We start from the raw sequence: 23,760 nt of genomic DNA, 5'->3' as shown, positions 1-23,760 counted from the left end.
CTCTGTGGTGGTGTATATGTGTGTTTTCTTCAGGCTGTTTCACTGCACTGGTGGTAATTTAGCACACTGTTTCTTCTGGAACCCCAGACTTTGTCAGGACAAGATGTGTCAGATATGCTAAAATGTGATCTGAGGCACAAAAGCCAAGAATCCACACACACTCCTCCTCCTGGTTTGTTTTACTGTTACGTATTTGTGCCCAGTGGAAATCTTGATAAAGTCCATTTTTGCTCTCCATCAGAGGATGAAAAGAAATTTGGTGTGTTTATGATTACATGCACAGCTTTAGTGAGAACACTCCTGAAAGTGCTTCCGTTTTGAGTAGGGTTTTATATTGTTGTTGCTGCCGTTGTTGCTTTTTCCTTATTTTTTCCCTGGCTACTCTGCACAGCTTGTGGGATCTTAGTTCCTCGACCAGGAACTGAATTAAACCCACCAGGCCCGCGACAGAGAGAGCATGGAATCCTAACCGCTGGACCACCAGGGAATTCCCTTGATTAGGGTAAATGAGAACCAAATCCTTTGTTACAATTTTACCTGTCTGCCAAGCAGAATTCTCTTCGCAGCCGCTTCTGGCTCCTTAGTTTCACACTTTGTTCGTTCCCTCGACACTCCCCACAGTCGGAGCATGTTTTCCTGTAATGGGACCCCTTGACCTTCTCCCCTGTGTCACCCACTCTGTGCCCTACACCAGGTGCATCATCACAGAGGGTGGCAGGGCACTCCTACACCAGCACAGCTGTCAAAAACTGAATTATGGGTGGGAAGGACTACTGTCCACATAAATTCACCCTACAAAACCCAGACTAGATGCCTCTCATGTCAGCTTTCACTCTATTATCTGACATAAGGCAAATAAAAATTTGGGCCAAAGGAGGTAGTGTTCTTAACTGACTTACGCCAAAACTGCCTTCCTACCTATGAAAATTTTACAAAAGCAGATACCCACGTGAACACCTTGTTAGGGACCATCAAATCCTCCTTAAAAGAGACCATGGATCTGAGGAAATGTGAACGATCTCCATGTTGTACCTTATGTGTGCTCAGTTGTGTCTGACTGCTTTCGACCCCACGGACTGTAGCCTGCCAGGTGCCTCTGTCCACAGAATTATCCATGCAAGAATACTGGAGTGGGTTGCCACTTCCTCTTCCAGGGGATCTTTCCAACCCAGGGATTGAACATGAGTCTCCTGAATTGGCAGCTGCATTCTTTACCACTGAGCCATCTCGGAATCCTTATGCTGTACCTCATGGTTCATAATTTAATATAGAGTCATTGATAACTCACAAATAGTTGTAAGAAAGTCCAGAGAAGCTCTGCTGTTTTTTTTCCCCATGATAATTGATGCTTTTTTAGGAGAAGAATATCAGAACTTAAAAAAAAATTTTTTTCTTGTTCTTTTTGGTTCCCTGTCTTGCTGGTGCCTGGTCAGCTGACTGTGCTGATGAAGTCACAGAGTCAATAAGCAGATTACCTTTCCTAAGAAAAAATTTCCAGCAGTGCAGTCTAATAGGACTTTCTGTGATGATGGAAAGGTTCTTATCAGAACTGTCCTACGTGGTAGTCACTGATCACATGTTGCTAGCTTTTAAGCCCTTGAAATGTGGCTAGTGAGACTGAAGAATTGAACTTTACATTTTAATTAACTAAAAAATCCAGATGTTCATCCTGGATTTAGAAGAGGCAGAGGAACCAGAGATCAAATTACCAACATCCACTGGAACATAGAAAAACCAAGAGAATTCCAGAAAAACATCTATTTTTGCTTTATTGACTATGCCAAAGCCTTTGACTGTGTAGATCACAACTGTGGAAAATTCTTAAAGAGATAGGAATACAGACCACCTTACCTGCCTCCTCAGAAATCTGTATGCAGATCAAGAAGCAACAGTTAGACCTGGACATGGAACAACAGACTTGTTCCAAATTGGGAAAGGAGTATGTCAAGGCTGTATGTTGTCACCTTGCTTATTTAACTTATATGCAGAGTACATCATGCAAAATGCTGGACTGGATGAAGCACAAGCTGGAATCAAGATTGCTAGGAGAAATATCAATAACCTCAGATATGCAGATGATACCACTGTTATGGCAGAAAGTGAAGAGGAACTAAAGAGCCTCTTGATGAAAATGAAAGAAGAGAGTGAGAAAGCTGGTTTAAAACTCAACATTCAAAAAACTAAGATCATGGCATCTGGTCCCATTACTTCATGGCAATAAGATGGGGAAACAATGGAAACAGTGAGAGACTTTCTTTTCTTGGGCTCCAAAATCATTGCAGATGGTGACTGCAGCCATGAAATTAAAAGATGCTTACTCCTTGGAAGAAAAGCTATGACCAACCTTGACAGCATATTAAAAAGCAGAGACACTACTTTGCCAACAAAGGTCTGTCTAGTCAAAGTTATGTATGGTTTTTTCCAGTAGCCATGTATGGATGTGAGAGTTGGATTATAAAGAAAGCTGAGCGCCGAAGAATTGATGCTTTTGAACTGTGGTGTTGGAGAAAACTCTTGAGAGTCCCTTGGACTACAAGGAGATCCAAGCAGCCCATCCTAAAGGAGATCAGTCCTGAATAACCATTGGAAGGACGGATGTTGAAGCTGAAACTAGAATACTTTGGCCACCTGATGTGAAGAGCTGACTCATCTGAAAAGACCCTGATGGTGGGAAAGATTGAGGACAAGAGGAGAAGGAGACGAGGATGAGATGGTTGGATGGCATCACCGATTCGATGGACTTGAGTTTGAGCAGGCTCTGGGAGTTGGTGATGGACAGGGAAGCCTGGTGTGCTGCAGTCAATGAGGTTGCAAAGAGTCAGACACGATTGAGTGACTGAACTGAACTAAAATTTAAATTTAAATAGCCACATATAGCTAATGGCTGCCATAAAAGGCAGTGAAGATTTGGAGCCATTTAAGGAAAAAGATGATACAGAAAGGGGAAGGAGGTGGTGGGGGCGGTATTCTGGCCATGCGGCTGTGACCAACCTGAGAGTATTTTGGTTGGTTTGTTTTTTAAATCATTTTATTCAGGTTTCTTTGTTTGTTGCCCCTTGGTGCAGCATGTGGTATCTTAATTCCCTGATCAGGGATCAAACCTGAGTCCTTTGCTTTGGAAGCACAGGGTCCTAACCACTGGACCACCAGGAAGTCCCTGAGTATGAGTGACATACAAAAAGTGTACATATTTAAGGTATATACTTCATGAGTTTGGAGATAAGTACACACTCATGAAACCATCACTACAAGCTATGCTGTAAACATATTGTCATCTCCAAGTTTCCTCAAGTCTTATTATTATTTTGTAGTGTGTGTGTGTTTGTGCGTGTGTGGAAGAACACTCAATGTGAGATCTACCCTCAGTTAATGTTTAAGTATATAATATTGTTAACTACAGGCACTCCGTAGTTATAGATCTCCAGGTATTATTCATCTTGTACACCTAAAACACTGTGCCCTTTGACTACTACCTGCCTGTTTCTCCCTCCCCCTTTCAGCCCCCGACAGCCTCTGCATTCTCTGCGTCTGATTATTTTAGATTCCTCATGTAAATGAGATCACACACTACTTGTCTTTTTGTGCCTGGCTTCTTTCATTTCCAGGTGCATCCATGTTGCTGCAAATGGCAGGCTTTCCTTCTTTTTTTCAACCCAAATAATATTCCATAGTATGCGTATACCACATTTTCCTTTGCCATTCATCCACTGATGGACATTTAGGTTGCTTCTACTTTTTGGCTGCTGTGAAAGAAACATGGTAGTGTGGACCTTCCTTTGATGTCTTGATTTCAGTTTCCTTGTGCATATACCCAGAGTGAGATTGCTGGATCATTTGGTGGTTTTCTTTTTAATTTCATGAGAAACTTCCATAATGTCTTCCATAGTGGCTGTACCAATTTACATTCCCATCAATGCCATACAAGGGTTCCCTTTTCTTCATATCCTTGCTAACACTTATCTTTTGTCTTTTTGATAATAGCCATTCTAACAGGTGTGAGGTGATACCTCATTGTGGTTTTGGTTTGCATTTCTCTGATTATTAGTGATACTGAGCCGCTTTTCATACATCTTTTGTCCATCTGTATGTCTTCCTTGGAGAAATATCTATTTAGTTCATTGGCCTATTTTTAAAAATCATTTACCCTGCCTTTTCTATTGAGTTATGCAAGTTCCTTACATCAGCCTGGGGAGTTTTTGTTTTTGGTTTTTTTTTTGGTTTGAAAACTGATTTTATTTACCAGCAATGTGATTTTGGTTTACTGACAATTTTTTTTAAAATTTTTATTGGAGTATAGTTGATTTACAATGTTGTGTTTCAGGTGTACAGCAAAGTGAATCAGTTCACATACACATATACCCACTCTTCTTTAGATTCTTTTTCCATATAGGTCATTACGGAATATTGTCTAGAGTTCCCTCTGCTATACAGTAGGTCCTTGCTGGTTATCTATTTTATATACAGTAGCGCACAGCGTGCATGCTTAGTTGCTCAGTAGAGTCCGACACTTGGCGACCCCCGTGCACTGTAGGACCCGCCAGGCTCCTCAGTCCATGTAATTCTCCAGGCCAGAATACTGGAATGTGTTGCCATTTCCTTCTCCAGAGGAACTTCCCAACCCAGGGATCGAATCTGTGTGTCCCAGGTTCTTTACCGGCAGGGTCTTTACCACTGAGCCACCAGGGAAGCCGTTAAACCCTTACAACCCCTCTGATTCGGACCCCGTTTTACAGAGTAAGAAGCTCAGAGAGGTTGAGGCACTTGCCCAAGCTCACACAGCGCGGATTACAGCCTTGGTAGGTCAGTTGATCTGACACCCAAGCCCAAGCTCCTTCGTGACAGATCCCAAGAACCCCTTCCTCGGCCACTGTGAGACCTCACCCGGGCAAAAAGAGCAGCTCGGTACTTACCACCCAGCCGCCTCAGGGGCCGTTCTCTTCTTCCTATTCTTGCTCTCTGGAAACGCATACTATCAGAGCTGATCCTATGCGCTCTCTGAGCCTCGATTTCCCCTTTGTGCGTGTAAGGAGTAGGGGTCTCTCACTAGTAACAAGGACGAGGGAGAGAAAAGAGAAGAGAGTGGCTCTCTCCCTCATCCCACCCCCACCTCCGGGCTAAGGCCCCAGCCCGGTCCTCCCGGAAGCCCACTTCCCACCAAGCAGGGTCCTGCGGGCAGGAATGGGGCTCGGCCCCTTTAAATCCCGCGCGGGAACGCCCGGGGCCGGGCCGCGCAGTCCCTGCTCGGCCGCCGGGAATTGCCGGCCTCGGCGCGTCCTCCGGAAGCTGCCTCTCGCGCTGCCCCCAGCCCCGCGTGCCCGCTCGGTTTGCCAGGCCTCCAGGGCACCGCGGCCGTGGGGAGGATGAGCCGCATCTACCACGACAGCGCCCTCCGCAACAAGGCGGTGCGGAGCGCGCGGCTGCCGGGGGCCTGGGACCCTGCCGCTCACCAGCGGTAGGCTCCGCCCGCGTCTCTCCGCCGCCTCCCCGCCCGGCCTCCGTCGGCTCGCGAGCATCTGCTTTGAATCCAGGCTCCCTGATTGCGCGCGGGGGTTGGGGTGGGGGTGGCGCCACCGGGATGGGGTGCGGGTGGGAGGAAAGGCGGGGCTCGCCTAACACCTCCGGGGCCTCGGGACCGTCTCTCACAGTGTTCCCCTCGGAGCGCACCCCACAGAGACCGATCGGCGTGAAGCTCACAGACTCCTAAACGGGTCTCAAAAGGCGGTGCTTACTCACCTCCACTTTTGTCTCTACCCCGCCCCGGTGACTCCGCGTGCCGCCACTTGCCCTTGCCTTGTCTTCAGGCCTTTGCACAGCTCCAGAAGGACAGTGTTTTGCAGGGACGGGGATAGCGGGTGGGAGTCGGCCTGGAAGGGTTAGGGGAGCGCAAGACCTGCCCGGTGGCCTGTTGGATTGGGAGGGCCCAGCCCTGCCATTATGGACCCGGAGGTTATGAGAACAAATGGACCATTCCATTTGCAATGACAAAACCTTAAGAAAGGAGTCTGAGCAAACTCGGGGAGACGGTGAAGGACAGGGAAGCCTGGCGCGCTGCAGTCCGTGGGGTCGTCAAAGGTCGGACACGACTTTAGCTACTTAACAACCAACCACCACCAAAGAATGAAGGGCTTAACGGGGGGGGGGGGGGGGGGTAGGGACAGGTAAGGTCCAGGGAGGTTTCATTTCATTCCCATCCCTTCAGTTGCCCCCACCCCTCTTCCATTTCCATAGTTCCGAAGGTGGAAGTCCCTAGGTTCTGCTTTTATGAAAACTGGAATTGGGAAGGGAGGGTCCAGTTCCTCTCAGTGAGGGACCCTGTGACCTTGGGCTTCTCAGGAAACTTCTGAGTCTGGGTTTCTCCATTCTAAAAATGGATAAGAATGAGAACAGAAATATGAAAGTGCTTTAAAACAGGTGAAAAGAGGAGATACTTTATAGCAGCTTAGACCTTAGAACCCCACCCCCAAATTTGGTTACGTGAAAAAGTAAAGTTCTTTATATTTTGTAAACGCTTAATAGTTTACAAAGCACCTTCGGGTAGGTAGTCGTATGTCACCCTCATAGAAGCAAGTGAGGTGGTTGTTCCTCTCATTTGGCGGATGTGAAGACTGAGGCTCTGGTCACAGTAACGCCCTGCAGGTGGGGCCACTGCACTTGTGGTTCTTTCCTGAGGACGACAGAGCCAGTGACGCCCTCATTCTCTCTCTCCCTCAGGGGAGATGGCGTCCTGCTGGAGGGAGAATTACTCGATGTATCCCGGCACAGCGTCTCGGATGCCCACGGCAGGAAGGTGAGGATGTTTCCCAGGGGGCCCCCTCAGGGCACTGGCTTCAGGGTTCCCACCCACCAGGGTATCTCCCTCTGCTTGACTCTGCCAATGCCAAGACTTGGGGTCCAGCTCTTTCCTTGTGAGGCTCACAGGGCAGGTAGAGGGTTGGCTGGGAGATTGGCAACCAAAAGGGGCCACGGATGGAAGGGATCAGTAGGGCTGTGTTGGGTGGCAGACAGACCAGGGTTGGGGGTGGGGACTGGGTTCTTGATGAGAAGACAGACCAGGCCCTAAACCAAGGGGTGTGTCTGGGGCCAGGACTGGGAGGGCTGAGAGCAGGATGGGGTGAGGTCAGTGGTTCAGGACTCAAGCTGTGGGTTCTGAGTGGGCTGGAAGGCCCTCTGAAGAGGTCCTGTCTCCCAATGGAACAGAGCTAGAATGCCGGGAACTTCTCTGGGTAGGCAGGGTGAGTGGCTCTGGGCGAGGGCCTGGCCCTGCTCCTCTGGTCTGGTGGTTCCCACTGCTTCTGGACCTGATGAACAAAGTCAGAGCAAAGTTACCTGCCTATATGGGTTCAAGGTCAACAGTGACCTTTCCCTTTGGGGTACCAGCTGTGTGGCTGGGAAATCACGTGTACCTTGAGTTGTTTGGAGTTGAATTACTTTAAATGTACTATTGGAGTCTGCTTTCAGAAGGAGCCCTGAAGCAACTGCATCTGCAGAGTAGTGAATATCTTAGCAGGGCTTTCGCATTCCTTTTTTTTTTTTTTTTTTTGTCCATGTACAGCTCATTTTGCAGGGATCTTAGTTCCCCGACCAGGGATCAAACCCGGGTTCCCTGCAGTGGAAGGACGGAGTCCTAACCACTGTACCTTCAGGGAATTCCGTTGCTCATCTTTTAATGTCCCTGTGTGGCTGAGTGTTTTGGAATGCTGGATTTTTATAAAGCAGGTCACCAGTGTGGACCTGGACATTCGCATGTGCATGAGTGTGGAACCCTGAGGTGGGAGGAGGGTTGCTGTGTGTTCTGGGCCTTTGTTTCCAGCTTGAATGTGAAGTCTACCTTGCGGATACCACCTGAGGCTTCAGCTCCCATGTCCATGCCCTTCTCTTCTTGTCCTCTCAGCCTCCTAGTGTCACACCCTTTATCGCCCCCCATCTCAGACGTCCATGGACACACCTGGCTGGCATTCACCATCCCCTACTAGCAAGGGTTTCTTTCCTGAGCATGAGTTCTGAAAAGCTTTTTGAAAGAAAAGCTATGACAAACGTAGACAGCATATTAAAAAGCAGAGACATCACTATGCCGACAAAGGTCCGCATCGTCAAAGCTATGGTTGTTCCAGTAGTCGTGTATGGATGTGAGAGTTGGATCTTAAAGAAGGCTGAGTGCTGAAGAATTGATGTTTTCAAATTGTGGTGCTAGAGAAGACTCTTGAGGGTCCCTTGGACTGCAAGGAGATCAAACCAGTCAACCCTAAAGGAAATCAACCCTGAATATTCACTGGAAGGACTGATGTTCAAGCTGAAGCTCCATTACTTTGGCTACCTGATGCAAAGAGCCAACTCACTGGAAAAGACCCTGATGCTGGGAAGTACTGAGGGCAGGAGTACAAGGGGGTGACAGGATGAGATGATTAGATAGTATCACCGACTCAATGGACATGAGTTTGAGCAAACTCTGGGAGATGGTGAATGACAGGGAAGCCTGGCGTGTTGCAGTCCATGGGGTTGCAAAGAGTCAGACATAACTTAGCAACTGAACAACAAGTGCTGAATCTGTACGCCACCCCCCTCTTCCAAATAACCCCAGATGTACTGACCAACTTATCTCCTTGATCTCTAGAACTGAGCTTAGCAAGTTCCAGAGTCCTGTGGCTACTTGGAGCCAGTTTCTCACCCACACCCCTTGTGAACCTCAGCTTCCAGCTCAGCACTAGTTTCAGGCCAGGAGATGCTTTGCTTCGCCCTCCCTTCCTTAGCACACGGGTCAGCAGAGTGAGCACCCCAGTCCATAACCCCAGCCAGCCTGCCCAACAGAGCCCAGCAGAAACTGATGTGGGGCTGGACTGACCCAGCTGTCCTCTGCAGGCAGGGTGTTCTCCAGCCCCTCTCCAAACCTCCTCGTTCCTAATTTATCACTATATGCCCCCAACCACCAGCCTGCAAGGCTCCAGTCTCCTCCAGCCCTCCCCCAAGTGGGTAATGCTTGGTCCTACAGGTTTCCTACCTTGACCATGTCACACCTCCCCTTCCATGTCCCCACATGGGCCCTTAGGAACTCACCCTGTCCTGATTAAACCTTGCACCCCCTCTCCTGCCTTCTCGCTGCACCCAGTGCCCATCCCTGCCTTGCAGCCTGCTGGTCTCCTGAAAGACACCTGTCATAGTCTAGGTGCTGTTCAGAAACCTTTCAGGATTCCCTCTGGTCTGCCATGTAAAACCCAAACTCCAGATGCCAACTCAAGGCCTGTCTTATATCATCCCTCATGTGCTTCCGCAGCTTAGACTCCCATGAGGCTTCCAAGGCCCCTCCGCTGTTCAGATGTCCACATGGGACCTTGGCTTTTGTCTTATGTGCCCGTCCAGGCCTTTAAAATCCTTCCTACACCCTTACTCGCACAGTTGCAGGTTTTTCCACACTATGAGAACTTGCCTTCCCTGTTTGTCCCAGGTGGTGGTTTCCTCTTCTTCAGTCTCTAGTTTTTGTTTTGGATCATAGTGTTTATTTAAAATTTTCTTGATGTATAGTTGATTTACAGCGTAGTCTCCTGTTTTGATTGGGACAGCTGGCAGACAGCACGTATCGCACACTTCACGTTTACACGGTGCTTGCTCCTTTGTTCTCTCTTGAATCCTTACAACATGCCTGAAAGTAGACCTCACGTTGTCTCCAGGCAACAGGGGAAACTGAGGCTAAGCGTCACATGCTGCAGGACCCACGTTTGTTGGAAGGGGAACAGTGGCAGCCCTCACTCAGAACTCCATCTCGGTGCCCTTTTTGTGGCATCTCGGCAGCCACTACTCCTGCTTCATGGTATTTGGGGTCCTTGGGTTATGGTTTCCAGTTCTTTCTGGCTCTGACCATGTGGAGGCCGTGGGGTTGGGCTCTGAGCCTGCCCTCTCATGGACGTGTGGCCATGGTTCATCATGTGTGGCCCATGCTCTACTCAACATGTGAATGAATGAATGATTATTGGGAGTTGGGGGCCCTCTGGGCAGCTTGAATATCTTTTGGAGCCAAGGTGGGATTCTAGAGTAGAGAGTGAGGCTGGGGGGGCTGCACGTGGGGAGTATGTACGTTGTGGGGTGAAGGGAGTGAACAGCCCCTCATTCTCTCTGCTTGGCCCCAGGAGCGCTACTACGTGCTGTATATCCGGCCGAGTTGCATCCATCGCCGAAAGTTTGACCCCAAGGGAAATGAAATTGAGCCCAACTTCAGCGCCACCAGGAAGGTGAACACAGGCTTCCTCATGTCCTCTTACAGTAGGTACCCTCTGCCCTTCCTGCCCTGGGGCCATCCTACACTGTGGCCTTCCTTTGCCTCCAGAGGTCTCTTAGGCGCCACAAAGTGTCTTCTCAGCATGATTGAAGTCCGTGTCTGGTCTGGGGGACATCTGGCTGGACTCTCCCTGCCCTCCGTTCACTCAGAGGGTCCCCAGTGCCCCGCCTCAGTGCCGAGGGCCTGCTGCCTTCCCAGCGCCTCTTGTCTCCTGCAGTCTGGTGGAGTCATTCTCCCCATGCCCAAGCTGAGATCAGCAGATTTGGGATTTCCAGGGTAGGCGGTGAGAGGCTGTTGGAACCCTGCTGAGCCGCTGTGCTCTGCCCAGGCCAGGATAAGCAGGCCAGTAGAGAATCTGAGGACCATCCAGAGTTGCTGCTGGTTCCAGCAGACCCCATCCCAGCCAGGGGAGACCTCTGCCTGGTCCCTGGGAAGGCAGCATTGTGTGAAGGGCTTGAATCCCGCCTCCTCTGCCGACTAGCTGTGTAACCTTGGGCAAATCACTTAACCTCTCTAAGCTCTAGCTGTCTCATTTGTAAATAGAGATAGTAAAAATACTGATGCCTGCTGAGGGTTTGCTGTGTGCTGGGCCTCATGCTAAGCACTTTATGTACACTAGCTCTTTTACACCTCATGTCAGTCCCGTTGGGTAGGTACCGCGTTTCACCCTGTTTGTCAGGCACAGAGAGGGTAAGTAACTTGCCTGTGGTCACACAGCATGTAAAGCAGATGTACACCAGGCAGCCTGGCTCCAGAGCCCTTACCCATAATCCTCTGCATGCGCTCCTAGATGAGCAGGGGCAGGATGGGAGCGCGGGTGTTTGTGAGCAGGTACAACAGTCAGCCCTCAGCTGGCTTCTAAAGAGCCCTCCCAGAGTGCTTGCTGTTACTCTGGTAATGACCACCTCGTGCTGGTGGAAGCCCACAGGGACAGCTGGCAGAGAGCATTTATTGCACACTTCACGTTTACACTGCAGAGGTGGAAGCCAAGGGTGACTCGGACAGACTGACGCCCGAGGCGCTGAAGGGGCTGGTGAATAAGCCGGAGCTGCTTGCGCTGACAGAGAGCCTCACCCCCGCTGAGACAGTGGCCTTCTGGATGCCTGAGTCAGAGATGGAAGCCATGGAGCTCGAGCTCGGGGCTGGGGTACGGCTGAAAACTCGAGGAGACGGCCCCTTCCTGGGTGAGCAGTGCAGCCCTCGCTGTGGCCTGATGTCCCTGTATGGCCTGTGGGGGGGCTCCTGCCTTCCTGTCTGAGGGCCCCCTACCCCTCCTGCTTAGGGCTCACGGAGCAGGTCAGGTCCGGCCTCCCTGCAGACATGACCCCTTGAGATTGATTTCTCAGTTCCCTGGACAAGTGGCCTGGGGGCAACAGCCTGGATGTTCTGGATCCTGGGGGTGCTGCTCAATCCTCTGGTTCCTGTGGGTGGCCTCTCCTATCTGGGGTCCCCTCCAGGGGCTCCCTGAGCACACTCAGGCCTAGAGGACCCCAGCAGAAGGGCCGGGCCCCACTAGGTTTCCACCACGTGGAGAGAGGCCAGACAGTGTGAGGGAATTCTGAGGGAAAGGAAGGGAGTCTGAGGGAATTGTGAACTTCTCCTTTCAGATTCATTAGCCAAACTCGAGGCTGGAACAGTGACCAAGTGTAATTTCGCTGGTGATGGGAAGACGGGAACATCCTGGACAGACAACATCATGGCCCAGAAGTCTTCGGAGGGGGCTACAAGCGAGACTCGAGAGCAGGGGGATGGTGCAGCAGATGAGGAGTGGGTAGGTCCAGAGAGACGGCTGTGGGCCTGGCGTTGGTGTGGTTTCTCTCTTTCGGGAGTTTTGTATGGACTGGTTGCGGTTGGGTGGTAGCAGAAAGAGACATCAACATAACTTTACTCCCAGCTTTGGTGGACTTCCTGAGTGTGAGCCTGATAAAAAGTCCCTCAAGACATGAAGGGACCTTTCTTCCTGGTGGGCCTGAACTGTGCCAATCAACAAGAGAGCCCCACAGATTTATAAAAGTAAAGGACAGGAAAAAGAGAGCGCAGAGGGGAAGCAAGGAGACTTAATGCCAGGAAGGCTCCAAACATTTCCACTTCAAGTGAATACATTAGCCGTGTTGAGCCGCTGAATGAACATTTCCCCCCACTCTGTTCTGGGCTTCCTGCCCAGAGTGGCTGGAAAATGGCTGACTTGGACCTTAATAGTTTTTTTGGCTCAAAGGTCAGCCCCCTAGTTTATCCTCAACCAATTCAGTTGATTTGGTTTTTTGAGCTGTATTTCACCCGAAGATTTGAATTGGTGTCAAAAGACTCCCAAATTGAACGTTTAAAACCAAGTCTCAAAAAAATGGGCTGTCTATCTAGCTGATGAAGTGAAGACATTAGCCAGAGAAAACAGGGGCAGATAGAGGAAATGGATTCCCTTTTGTCTTAATAAAGCGAGTCTTGGACTATAAAACAATGGGAATTGCCAGGCTGGCTCCCTGGGCCAATGCTAATGAGATGAGGCCAAGGGAGGCAGCCGAGGGCCCCACTTGAGCGAACCCTTGTTTGATGACAACAGAAGACGTTTATGAAATACACTCTGTTCTCTCTCTTTACCTCTAGGACGACTGAGGTCAGGGAGAGATGGGGTACCTCCCGGACCCACCGGCACCATTGAGCATTTCTTTCATCAGCTTTCACTCTGGAGCTCAGGGGAGCAGGTCCACCCAGCCTTACCTGGTTTTTCCCTACGGCCACCGTGGAATATACTCTTCAAACAAGCTCTGCTAAAATCAAATCTAAGACCCCGATGTTAGCCGTGGGGCGCCAGGCTGTGGCTCATGGAGGGTCACTCCCTGGCTGTGAGTCTGGCCTTCCCCAGACATTTTCATGGGGGCCCTTGCCCTGAGCGGCAGCCTTGTTTGTGGAGGCAGGCAGGGGGCCAGCCCCCCTGGGGCAGTCAGAAGATCTGGACTTGCTGCAGAACTGGGGGCAATCCCTCATCTGTACGCAGAGTGGCTCCGAGGAGAAGTTAGCCTCCTTCTGTCCTATTTCCTGCTTTCCTCCTGCAGCTGCCCTCCTCTCCAGTACTCTGTGTTAGGGCCCTCTGCCCTCCTGCTCAAGCCTCCTCTTCCCTCGTGCCCTTCTCGGCCCCCAGAACTGCCAGTTCTTTTTCTTCCTCTGGTTCTCTGCTACCTTGGAGGTTCCTGTCTCCTGACCTCCCTTGGCTGTTTTCCTGGGGATGCTGTTTTTACGGAGGCTAAGCTCGTTCATAGGCTTGGCTAGCTCATCTCCTTCTCTCTGATTCCCTCTGCCAGGCCACATGCCACATTTTGGATAACACCTTTCTTTCTTGTTTTGTACCTTGAGAATTTTTTATGAATGAGTAAAATTTCAGGAAAGGATTCCTCTACACTGACTCTTTTATTATTAGGTATAAACTGAGCTGCTGCTGCTAAGTCGCTTCAGTCGTGTCCAACTCTATGCGACCCCATAGATGGCAGCCCACCAGGCTCCCCCGTCCCTGGGATTCTCCAGGCAAGAACACGAGTGGGTTGCCATGTCCTACTCCGATGCATGAAATTGAAAAGTGAAAGTGAAGTCGCTTAGTCGTGTCCGACTCTTAGCGACCCCATGGACTGTAGCCCCCCAGGCTCCTCCATCCATTGGATTTTCCAGGCAAGAGTACTGGAGTGGGGTGCTATTGCCTTCTCTGATAAACTGAGCAACCTCCCTATAAGAAGACAGCTATATCTTTTTTTTTTTTTGGCTACACCACACAGCATGTGGGATCTTAGTGCCCCCACCAGGGATCGAACCCACATTCTCTGCATTGGGAACTCAGAGTTTTAACCACTGGACCATCAGGGAAGTCCCAAAAGCCATATGCTTTTGATCATGAACATTATCTTGCGGGGTAATATGCCCACATCCACATCAATGAAGAAATCAGGTGTTGAAATCTACATATCCTAAGAATAGGTAGGGACTTAGAATGTAGATCCTGCTTGCCTCAGGGAAAAGGGGGTGATGGTAAACTAATGAAGTCCCCTAATGGGTCAAACATAATACTAGATGCTTTCTGTAATGATAATTATAGTCACTGACTGAGGAGGGCCTCTTGGTTCTAGTACTTGTGCCAAGCACTTGCAGTGTTTTACTTTATTTCCTTTTTTTTTTCATATGGTTTTCATGGTTGAGGTCCCAGCATGTATTATCATGGTTCAAACTGTCATTTGCCTCCCTGTATATTTGAGCCTGGACTCAACAATATGGCTGTGAGGCTTCGGATTAACACTTCACTTAGACTGACTGACGTTACAGGTGGCTGGAGTGCTCCTGAGTCTCTTCTGATCTTGCTGCCCTTGTCTCAGTTCACATCTTGTTCTCTCATTCCAGCTACTATAGAAGCCGCTTCCCTAGTGTCCTGTGCCTGAATGGGGCTGGCTCACCTTGAGCATGCTGGGACCTCAAGCATGTGGTGGCCAAGGAGGGCTTAAACAGGAGGAGGACTGGGGACACTGACTTGGGGAGAGGCACCCAGGGGGGGCATCCTGCTACCCAAAGGGTAGGGCAAGCTCTTGTGGGCAGGCCACCATCCTAAATAAGCAGGCATGGTGTGTCAATCGGGGAAGCCCGGGGCAACAGCTAGGTTCCAGGGTCTCAGCAGGTTGGGGACGGGCTCCTGGAAGGAAAAGGCCATCATGGCTGGAGCTCAGAGAGTGATGGGAGTGGAACTGCATTGGAGGAGAGGCTGGAGGTCAGGCATGGCATCTTCAGCATGTTAAGTGTTGATGTTTTAGGACATTATCCTTAATATCTTGGGAGCCAGTGATCCCAGGGAGAGTAATATGATCTGATTTGTATATTTCAAAGATTGCTTGGCTGCAGAGAAACTGAAGGCAGTGAGCCCAGATAGGAGACTGCTGCTGTGGCGAGGGTGAGAGCCTAGAGTGATCTGGTCTATAGCAGCGGCAGAGAAGATGGAAAGATATTCAGGCAGGCTGGTGGAAAGGGACTTTCCAGCAAGAGAAAAGGACCTACAAAGCCATGGAGATAGGGGAGTGGCCTGACCTTGGAATATACAATTTCTGTACATGGTTACTGCAATATTATACCAACACATAAAATTTGATAATACTTTTTCAACTGATTATATAACCGTTGTCTATATTGCTACATAGTCTTCATACCGTTGTTTTTAAGATTGATTGCCTTAATGAAGATTCCCCTGGAGGAGGTCATGGTAACCCACTCCAGTATTCTTGCCTGGAGAATCTTAGGGACAGAGGAGCCTGGACAGGACTGAAGCAACTAAGCAGCAGCAGCAGCCTTAATAGTTCTGTCATTTTCCAAAATTTGGGTAGTTAATTGATCCCTATTTGGAGCTGTGTCAAAAGCTATTTTAAGTTATATAGTTCTCTCACCTGCCTGCCCCTCCCCTTTGACTATATTTGGGGGTCATTTCCTTAGGGATGGATTCCCAGGAGTCAGATTACTCGAAATCTAGGGATTCTTGTGTAAAGATCTTATCATATTGCCAGGTTGCTTTACTAAATTATCTCACCAGCAAGGCAGAAAAGGACTATTTTCATGCTACTCTTGCTAGATTTGGATGTGATATTTTAAAAATTGATAAGGTGAAAATAATACTTTAATTTTAAAGTTAATACTTTAATTAGCCTTTTCCCCCATTAATAGTGAGCTTAAATATTTTTTTCATCTTTGTTTCCTAGATGTATATCCTTGTTTGTTATTCAGTTCCTTTGCCTATTTATTACTGAGGGGGAAGGTCTTTTGGGTTGGTCAGTTACATTTTAAATATAACCATTTTCCATATTTTAAAAACTTTTCCATTAAAAATTGATTTACAAACATAAAAAATTTATATATTAGTAGCCATGCTGCTGCTGCTGTTTAGTTGCTAAGTCACGTCTGACTCTTTTCGACCTCATGGACTATAGCCCACCAGGCTCCTCTGTCCGTGGAATTTTCCAGGCAAGAATACTGGAATGGATTGCCATTTTTCCCCCAGGGCATCTTCCTCACCCAGGGATCAAACCTGCCTCTCCTGCTTGGCAGGTGGATTCTTAACCACTGAGCCACCAGGCAAGACCTTTGGTGTATATACTTCTAGTCTTTTACAAAGTACAGTGTCCCTGTATATACTTCGAGTAATCTTTCCACTCACAGCTATGCCATGAACATTTCCCTAGACCATAAACCTTTCACAACATGATTTTTTATAACGTCAACATTTCTCGTATGCACGTGGATCGATGCATTTAACCAATTTCTCATTTTGGAATAATGAGTTGTTGCTTCCCACTTCCCCTGAAATAAGACTACTGAGATGCACGTTCCTGAGGGTAAATCTTTTCACACATCCACAGTCATTTTATTATAAATTCTAAACTGCAAATGCTGGGTCTAATGCTCAATATATTTTAAAGGCTTTTTTATACATATTGTCAACAGTCCTTTGGGACTGTTCCCATTTGCAGCTAATTCCCATTTGCGGCTCTATCTGCAATATAAGGACGTGCTCCATTCACCCCCCACTAAGGTATTAAAAGAAAATACAAACCCTACCAATTTGGGGTCGCAGGTACCTTTTAAAAGGAACTGCATTAAAGATCCCTTAATTCCACCATTCGCTATCTACCATGGAGAGACAGCCCCTTTGCACGAGGAGGCACATATGTAATTCACTACAGCACTGTTTGTAATACCAAAAAGTAAAGATGTTCCCTAATGTTCGGAACGTTCTGCAGTGTCAAGCGAAAGGCATGACCGTGCGTGTTAACGCAGACCCCAACAAAGGGAGGCGCCCGCTTCGTCTTCACCTGGGAGCGCGGCTGCTTTTGCGGTTTCTGCTTCTCCATCCCATCCTTTTCCGACGGGCTCGGCTTTGCGCAGGGCCGGGATTCTGCGTCAAGCAGTCACTCTAGACAAAAGGCAGAGAGCAGCGTTCGCGTCCTGGCCAGGCCCTGAGTGGGCAACCCACGCCGGCCAAGGTGACGGCCCTCCCCAGCCTCGGTGTCCGCAGCAGTCTCTCGCCGCCATCCAGCCGCCCATCCTAGAGAGCCTTCCTCCAAGGCTTGCCGGAAAGCCGGACTCTTCGTGGTCAGGCCCCCGGGCGCCGGGACATGTTTCCGGGGACCACTCTCAGCAGCGCACCAGCCGGAAGCGTCCTTGTTGTGGCGGAAGGAGAGGCTCTCTGGAAGCAGCCGGTGGTCAAAGGAGCGTGGCGGGCAAAGATGATTCAGGCGATTCTGGTTTTCAATAACCACGGGAAGCCGCGGCTGGTCCGCTTCTACCAGCGTTTCGTGAGTGCGCAGCTTCGTCACGTCCTTTCAGGGCCCCCTTCCCTTTTTGGGGGCCGTACGGCGCTCGCGGGCACTGCCCGCTGACCTCGGGGTCCGGCAACATGAGTGACCCCAGACTCAGCCTTCCGCGGGCGGCAAGTCCCGGAAGGACTCTTCCAGTCTCAGGCCTTGGGTCCCACGCCCCGCTGCACCGGCTCTTTCCTCCCTCTTTCTGGACCCCGACATTTCTGTGCCATTCTGGGACACTTCTCCCAGAGTCTCGGGGCACTTTAAATGGTGATGGGGGTGTGCCTCCTTGACAGCTTGAACGAGGTCTTATTAATCTTGTTGGTCGCTAAACGCAGTTTCCCGAGGAGGAAGAAATATACAGCTTTTTAATGGTTTTGCTTTAGCCAGAGGATTTGAAAAATGCTTTTTTGGAATTATTTTACTTCAGTGTAGGCTAGAAGTGCCCAGGGACTAGACATCTTTCATTCTGTAGAATTGAAGAAAGTTTCAAAGTGGGAAATATTGAGAAATTATAAATGCTGCCGCGTGAGGGCTCAGTGAGTGATAATGCAAGTTCGAATTTTCCAAAGACGTTCCTCTGAAAAAATAAGCATCATCATTTGCCTCCTGCACCCCGACGTTTTATTTCTTCGTGGCTAGGTTTCAAAATGTTACGTACATAATTGGTGGACTGAGAAAACCATAAAGGGGAAAGTGTCAGAAAACTTACGTTCAGGCCTCAGCAACACCTTTTTTTTTTTTTTTTAATCGTTGTGTCAAGTTAACAAACCTCTTTCAGACTTTATTTCCTCTTGTTAAATAGAATGAATAGAAATGAAAGAAATTCTTTTGGGTACCTTTTAAATAGAATTTTATAGCTGGGTTGCATTTTATTAAATCATGTCGATTTATATTAACATTCAGTAACTATTCAGTTTGCATTTGTGGGTCAGTTTTTCTCAGGTTTTTAAAAGTGTTATTGTGATATGTTACATACCTACAGGTCACCTTTAAAAAATATACATGGAATGGTTTTTACTACTTTAAAAGTTATGCAACCATCACCACAATTTTAGAATATTTTCATTATCCCCAAAAGGAATCCCTACCCATTAGCAATTATTCTGTATTTCCTCCTCAATTTCCCTAGTCTTAGGCAACCAATGATGTGTTTTCTCTCTCTCTAAATTTGCCTGTTCTGGACATTTCATGTAAAATGGAATCATACAATATGTGGGTTTTTGTTACTGACTTCTTTCTTTTAGTATAATGTTTTCAAGGTTCGTCCATGTTTTAGTGTTACCAGTTCTTTATTCCTTTTTATTGCCAAGTTACATTCCATAGATAGGTTTCCCAGGTGGTGCTAGTGATAAAGAACCTGCCTGCCTATGCAGGAGACATAAGAGACCTGGGTTCAGTGACTGGGTGGGGAAGATCCCCTGGAGGAGGAAATGGCAACCCACTCCAGTATTCTTGCCTGGGAAATCCCATGGATGGAGGAGCCTGGTGGGCTACTGTCCACAGGGTTGTATTGAGAGGCTAGTAAAGTAACTTGGCACATATCGCATTGAGTGGATCTATCACATTTTGATTATCCATTCATCAGATGCTGTTTCTACCTCTGGCTCTTGTGAATAATTCTGCTATAAACATTCATGTACAAGCTTTTTGTGTGAGTGTGTACTTTCATTTCTCTTGGGTATGTCTCGGAGTAGAATTACTGAGTCACATAGTGACTTTGTAGTTGTCATTTGGATGAACTGCCAAACTGCTTTCTAAAGTGGCTATACCATTTTACATTCCTATCAACAATATATAAGAAGTACAGCTTGGGACTTCCCTGATGGTCCAGAGGTTGAGAATCTGCCTTCCAATGTAGGGGACTCAGGTTGAATCCTTGATTGGGGTCTAAGATCCCATGTGCCCTGGGGCAACTAAGCCCATACCGCAACTATTGAGCCTGTAGGCTGCAACTAAGACTCAACGCAGCCAAAAATAAATATTTTTTTAAATTCTAATTTTTCTGCCTCTCTGTCAGCATTTTCTATTATCGTTTTGATCAGAGACATTTTAGTAGGTGTTAAGTAGATTCTCCTTGTGGTTTTGGTTTTTTCTAATGACTGATTTTTTTCGTCCCCTTACTGACATTTGTATGTCTTCTTTGGAGAGCGTAGGATTTTTAAGAACTAAATTAGCTCCTTAGTGAAAATAACCTTGGAAACTGCAAAGTACTAAAAGATATGAAGGATTATGAAAATCACTGACAGATGTAAGCATTTGGTAATTTACTATTTTGTTGAATTAGAAATTAGGTAGCCTCACCATTTCATACTGCTTACCCACTGACTACCATCACTTCCCGGTACAGTCAGATAAAAGACTATAGTTTTCAAGAATTTTTTTGGTTTAAAAATGCTGGTGCTTAGCGTGTTTTGTATTTCTGGGTACACAGAGTTAAACATTTACAGCATCCTGGCATCTGTGAACTTTGTGAGTTCTTTTAAATGGAAACCAAAAAATAGTGATTGATTTACTTAAACTTACAGTGACCAGTTATTAGCAAGTTTTTATTATTCATCCATTCATTAAATATGGAGAGCCACTGTGTACCTGTGTAAGTCAAAGTTATGAAAAGTAATTGCTCCACAATGATGTTTCCTCTTTTTTCTTCTGTTTCTTTTAAATAACCAACCACTTCTAGCCTAAATTCAGTGCTCTAGAGGGAAAGGGGTTAATGTTACTTGAGTTTATTTTCTGACTCTGAGGGTAAGTCCAGTCTGATGGTTTTCTTAAGCTTTGCTACTCAAAATGGTTCTCAGATCAGCAGCGTTCTTATTACCTGGAAACTTGTTAGAACTGCAGTCTCAGGACCTACCCCAGACCTACTAAATTAGCCTGCATTTTAACAGTATTTCCAGGTGATTCATTATTCAAACTCACTGAGTTGTTGTTGTTGCTTTTTTTTGGCTGAGACATCTCGCTTGAGATATCTTAGTTCCCCTGCCAGAGACTGAACCTGTGTCCTTGGCAGTGAAAGCGCAGAGTCCTAACCACTGGACTGCTGGGAAAATCCCATTATACATTGAGATTTGAGAGCACTAGTCTAGAGCTTTTAATTTTGTCTTTTTTTTTTTTTTTTTTGGCCAAGAGACATGTGGGATCTTAGTTCCTCAACTAGGGATTTGAATCCACACCCCTAGCAGTGGAAGTGCAGAGTCTTAACCACAAGACTGCCAGGGAAGTCCCTGTTTTTGTTTTAATAACTGATTTCTCCATATCCTTTTTTTTTTACATACTTAATATGAACCTCTTATGTATAAATAGAAATCAAATGTGGGTCATCAAGAGATCCCATCACATTTGAGCTTTCTGGTGTGTAGTAAGTGAATAGTAAGTGAAAAAAGCTATTTATAGTTCTGCAATTGTTCAAGAATCAAATCTCTCAATAGAATATTTTCTGCTTTCTCAGTAGTACTTTGTTGGTCACACAGCATCTTATATATAATGTCTGTATTACCGGTATTCAGTTCAGTTTAGTCGCTCAGTTGTTTCCAACTCTGCAACCCCATGGACTGCAGCATGCCAGGCTTCCCTGTCCATCACCAGCTCCCAGAGCTTGCTCAAATTCATGTCCATCAAGTCGGTGATGCCATCCAACTATCTCATCCTCTGTCGTCCCCTTCTCCTCCTGCCTTCAGTCTTTCTCAGCATCAGGGTCTTTTCCAGTGAGTCAGTTCTTCGCATCAGGTGGCCAAAGTATTGGAGTTTCAGCTTCAGCATCAGTCCTTCTAATGAATATTCAGGATTGATTTCTTTTAGGATTGACTGATTTGATCTCCTTGCGGTCCAAGGGGCTCTCATGTAGGTTTTTAAAACATGTACATGATTACATCTTGACTTCCTTACAGTGGTAGATCTATTGACATTTGTTATTTGTCCTGGCATAGATGTTTTCTCGGAGAAGGCAATGGCACCCCACTCCAGTACTCTTGCCTGAAAAATCCCATGGGTGGAGGAGCCTGGTGGGCTGTAGTCAATGGGGTCGCGAAGAGTCGGACACGACTGAGCGACTTCACTTTCATTTTTCACTTTCATGCACTGGAGAAGGAAATGGCAACCCACTCCAGTGTTCTTGCCTGGAGAATCCCAGGGACGGGGAAGCCTGGTGGGCTGCCATCTATGGGGTTGAACAGAGTCGGACACGACTGAAGTGACTCAGCAGCAGATGTTTTCTAGAGTAATATAAAATGTTTCAGGATTGTGCCTTCTAGGTATTCTTTAACCTTGTATGAGAATTCTTTGACCTTGTATGAGAAATATCAGCTCACCTAGCAAGACAGTAATGGTTAGGGACTAGATATCTAGGTAAATATACCCTATTCTGTTTCCTGTAACAGAGCCTTTTCCATTTTCTATAGCTTCTCCTTGTATTTTTCGTTTACTCATCATTTCTGTCTTTTCAAGAAGCTGGTACCAAGTGTTCAGATCATTCCTGTTTGGAAGGGATATAGTTTTTCAGACTTTTCCACTGACTCGCTTTATTTCTTTTATTCCATAGCCAGAAGAAATTCAGCAGCAGATTGTTCGAGAGACCTTTCATCTAGTTCTCAAGCGGGATGACAACATCTGTAACTTCTTGGAGGGTGGAAGGTAAATCATCAGTTTTCTCCCCATATATCCAGTTTTGGGTGGCCTTTATCATGCCATTATTGCTTCTTCAGGCAGTGCTTAAGTGTCTGGTGAGTATCTGATGCAGTTGAGCTGAGCTGATCATAGTCTGCTCAGGGAGAGACTCAGCTCTGTTTGGGAAGCTATTAAATGATTGTGCTTCAGATATTTATATGTTTGGTTCCTGGGAGGATGCTGCTGTTCAGTCACTTCAGTCGTGTCCAACTCTGTGCAACCCCATAGACGGCAGCCCACCAGGCTCCCCCGTCCCTGGGATTCTCCAGGCAAGAACACTGGAGTGAGTTGCCATTTCCTTCTCCAATGCATGAAAGTGAAAACTGAAAGTGAAGTCGCTCAGTTGTGTCCGACTCTTTGCGACCCCTTGGATTGCAACCTACCAGGCTCCTCCACCCATGGGATTTTCCAGGCAAGAGTACTGGAGTGGGGTGCCATTGCCTTCTCCATCCTGGGAGGATGGGTAGAAGAAAAAATGAAGTAAAATGGCTTTAGGCACCTCTGCCAAATTTGGTTGTCCTTCAGCTGGTGGAGATGGCCTATTGTTTGGCCTACACTGCTGCTTTCTTTTGGGCCCGTTTTCATTCCTTGGCACAGAGCTTCTCTTTGATATGTTCAGTTCAAATACAAGCTTTTAAATGTTTCCCGTCTTCCACAGTTTGATTGGTGGCTCTGACTACAAACTGATTTATCGGCATTATGCTACCCTCTACTTTGTATTTTGTGTGGATTCCTCAGAGAGTGAACTTGGAATCTTGGACCTCATCCAGGTATGTGTAGCAGGTAATGATGGTAGCCACTTCAGAAAGTTTGGTCTGGATTTTTAGTAGCTAAAAATCTGTAGTAGCTAAAAATTTTTTATCTGTATGTAGATCCTTAAGTCAGTCTCTTTATCGATACTGGTAAACATTGCTGCATGTCCACCAGGTGGTGCTGTGAGAAAGCTCCTTAGCAGCCCTCAACCATTCTTAGCGCTTTTAGGTTCTCTGCTTCTCCAGCTCACTGCCTTTGGCTTTCTTTTGAGTCTGACACCAATTCCTGTATGTATACTCCCCCCACCCCGCACCTGAAGCAAGTAACTCAGTTCTCCATGGACACTCACCAGGGGTCCCCCAAATTTACCCAGTTCTGACACTTATCTACCTGAAGATGGACATTGACGTCAGGTCTGGGTTGTCTGTCGCCTGTGCATTTGACTGACAGCCTGTAGATTGACTAGGCCCAAGATTGCCTCCTCACATGATTTCCTCCTCAGGTTCAGTTAATTTGCTAGAGTGGCTCACAGAACTTTATAGAGAAACATTTTACTCTCTGCTACCTTAATGTGAAAAGATATAACTTAGGAACAGTCAGATGGAAGAGATGCATAGCACAGGGCAGGGGAAAAGGGTGTGGAGCTTCTGTGCCCTCTCCAAGCGTGCCACCCTCCTCAAATCTCCACGTTTACTAACATAGAAGCTCTGAAACCTATCCCTTTTGGGTTTTATGGAGGCCTCTTTACATAGGCATGATTGA

The 23,760-nt window shown here is 47.4% G+C and overlaps 2 protein-coding genes across 2 annotated transcripts in view; both read left to right on the top strand.

The window, feature by feature from the left end:
• The first annotated feature begins 4,199 nt into the window (after positions 1-4,199).
• ARPIN (actin related protein 2/3 complex inhibitor) lies at positions 4,200-13,650 on the top strand. The gene is made up of 6 exons (XM_069560307.1): positions 4,200-5,452; positions 6,712-6,787; positions 10,119-10,251; positions 11,245-11,451; positions 11,875-12,038; positions 12,869-13,650. The coding sequence occupies exons 1-6, from the start codon at positions 5,361-5,363 to the stop codon at positions 12,875-12,877; spliced, it is 681 nt and encodes a 226-aa protein (XP_069416408.1). The 5' UTR covers positions 4,200-5,360; the 3' UTR covers positions 12,878-13,650.
• A 3,421-nt stretch (positions 13,651-17,071) lies between these two features.
• The window catches only part of AP3S2 (adaptor related protein complex 3 subunit sigma 2), a 43,260-nt gene continuing 36,571 nt past the window's right edge, over positions 17,072-23,760 (top strand). The window contains exons 1-3 of the mRNA XM_069560304.1: positions 17,072-17,574; positions 22,121-22,212; positions 22,904-23,015. Of these exons, the coding sequence (XP_069416405.1) occupies positions 17,395-17,574; positions 22,121-22,212; positions 22,904-23,015 (384 nt within the window). The 5' untranslated portion in view covers positions 17,072-17,394. The remainder of the gene's footprint in view (positions 17,575-22,120; positions 22,213-22,903; positions 23,016-23,760) is intronic.

This window comes from Ovis canadensis, chromosome 18, assembly GCF_042477335.2.
Source record: "Ovis canadensis isolate MfBH-ARS-UI-01 breed Bighorn chromosome 18, ARS-UI_OviCan_v2, whole genome shotgun sequence".
Lineage (NCBI taxonomy): Eukaryota > Metazoa > Chordata > Mammalia > Artiodactyla > Bovidae > Ovis > Ovis canadensis.
Note: the sequence above shows the minus strand (reverse complement) of the source record. Positions and strands in the feature narration are given on the sequence as shown.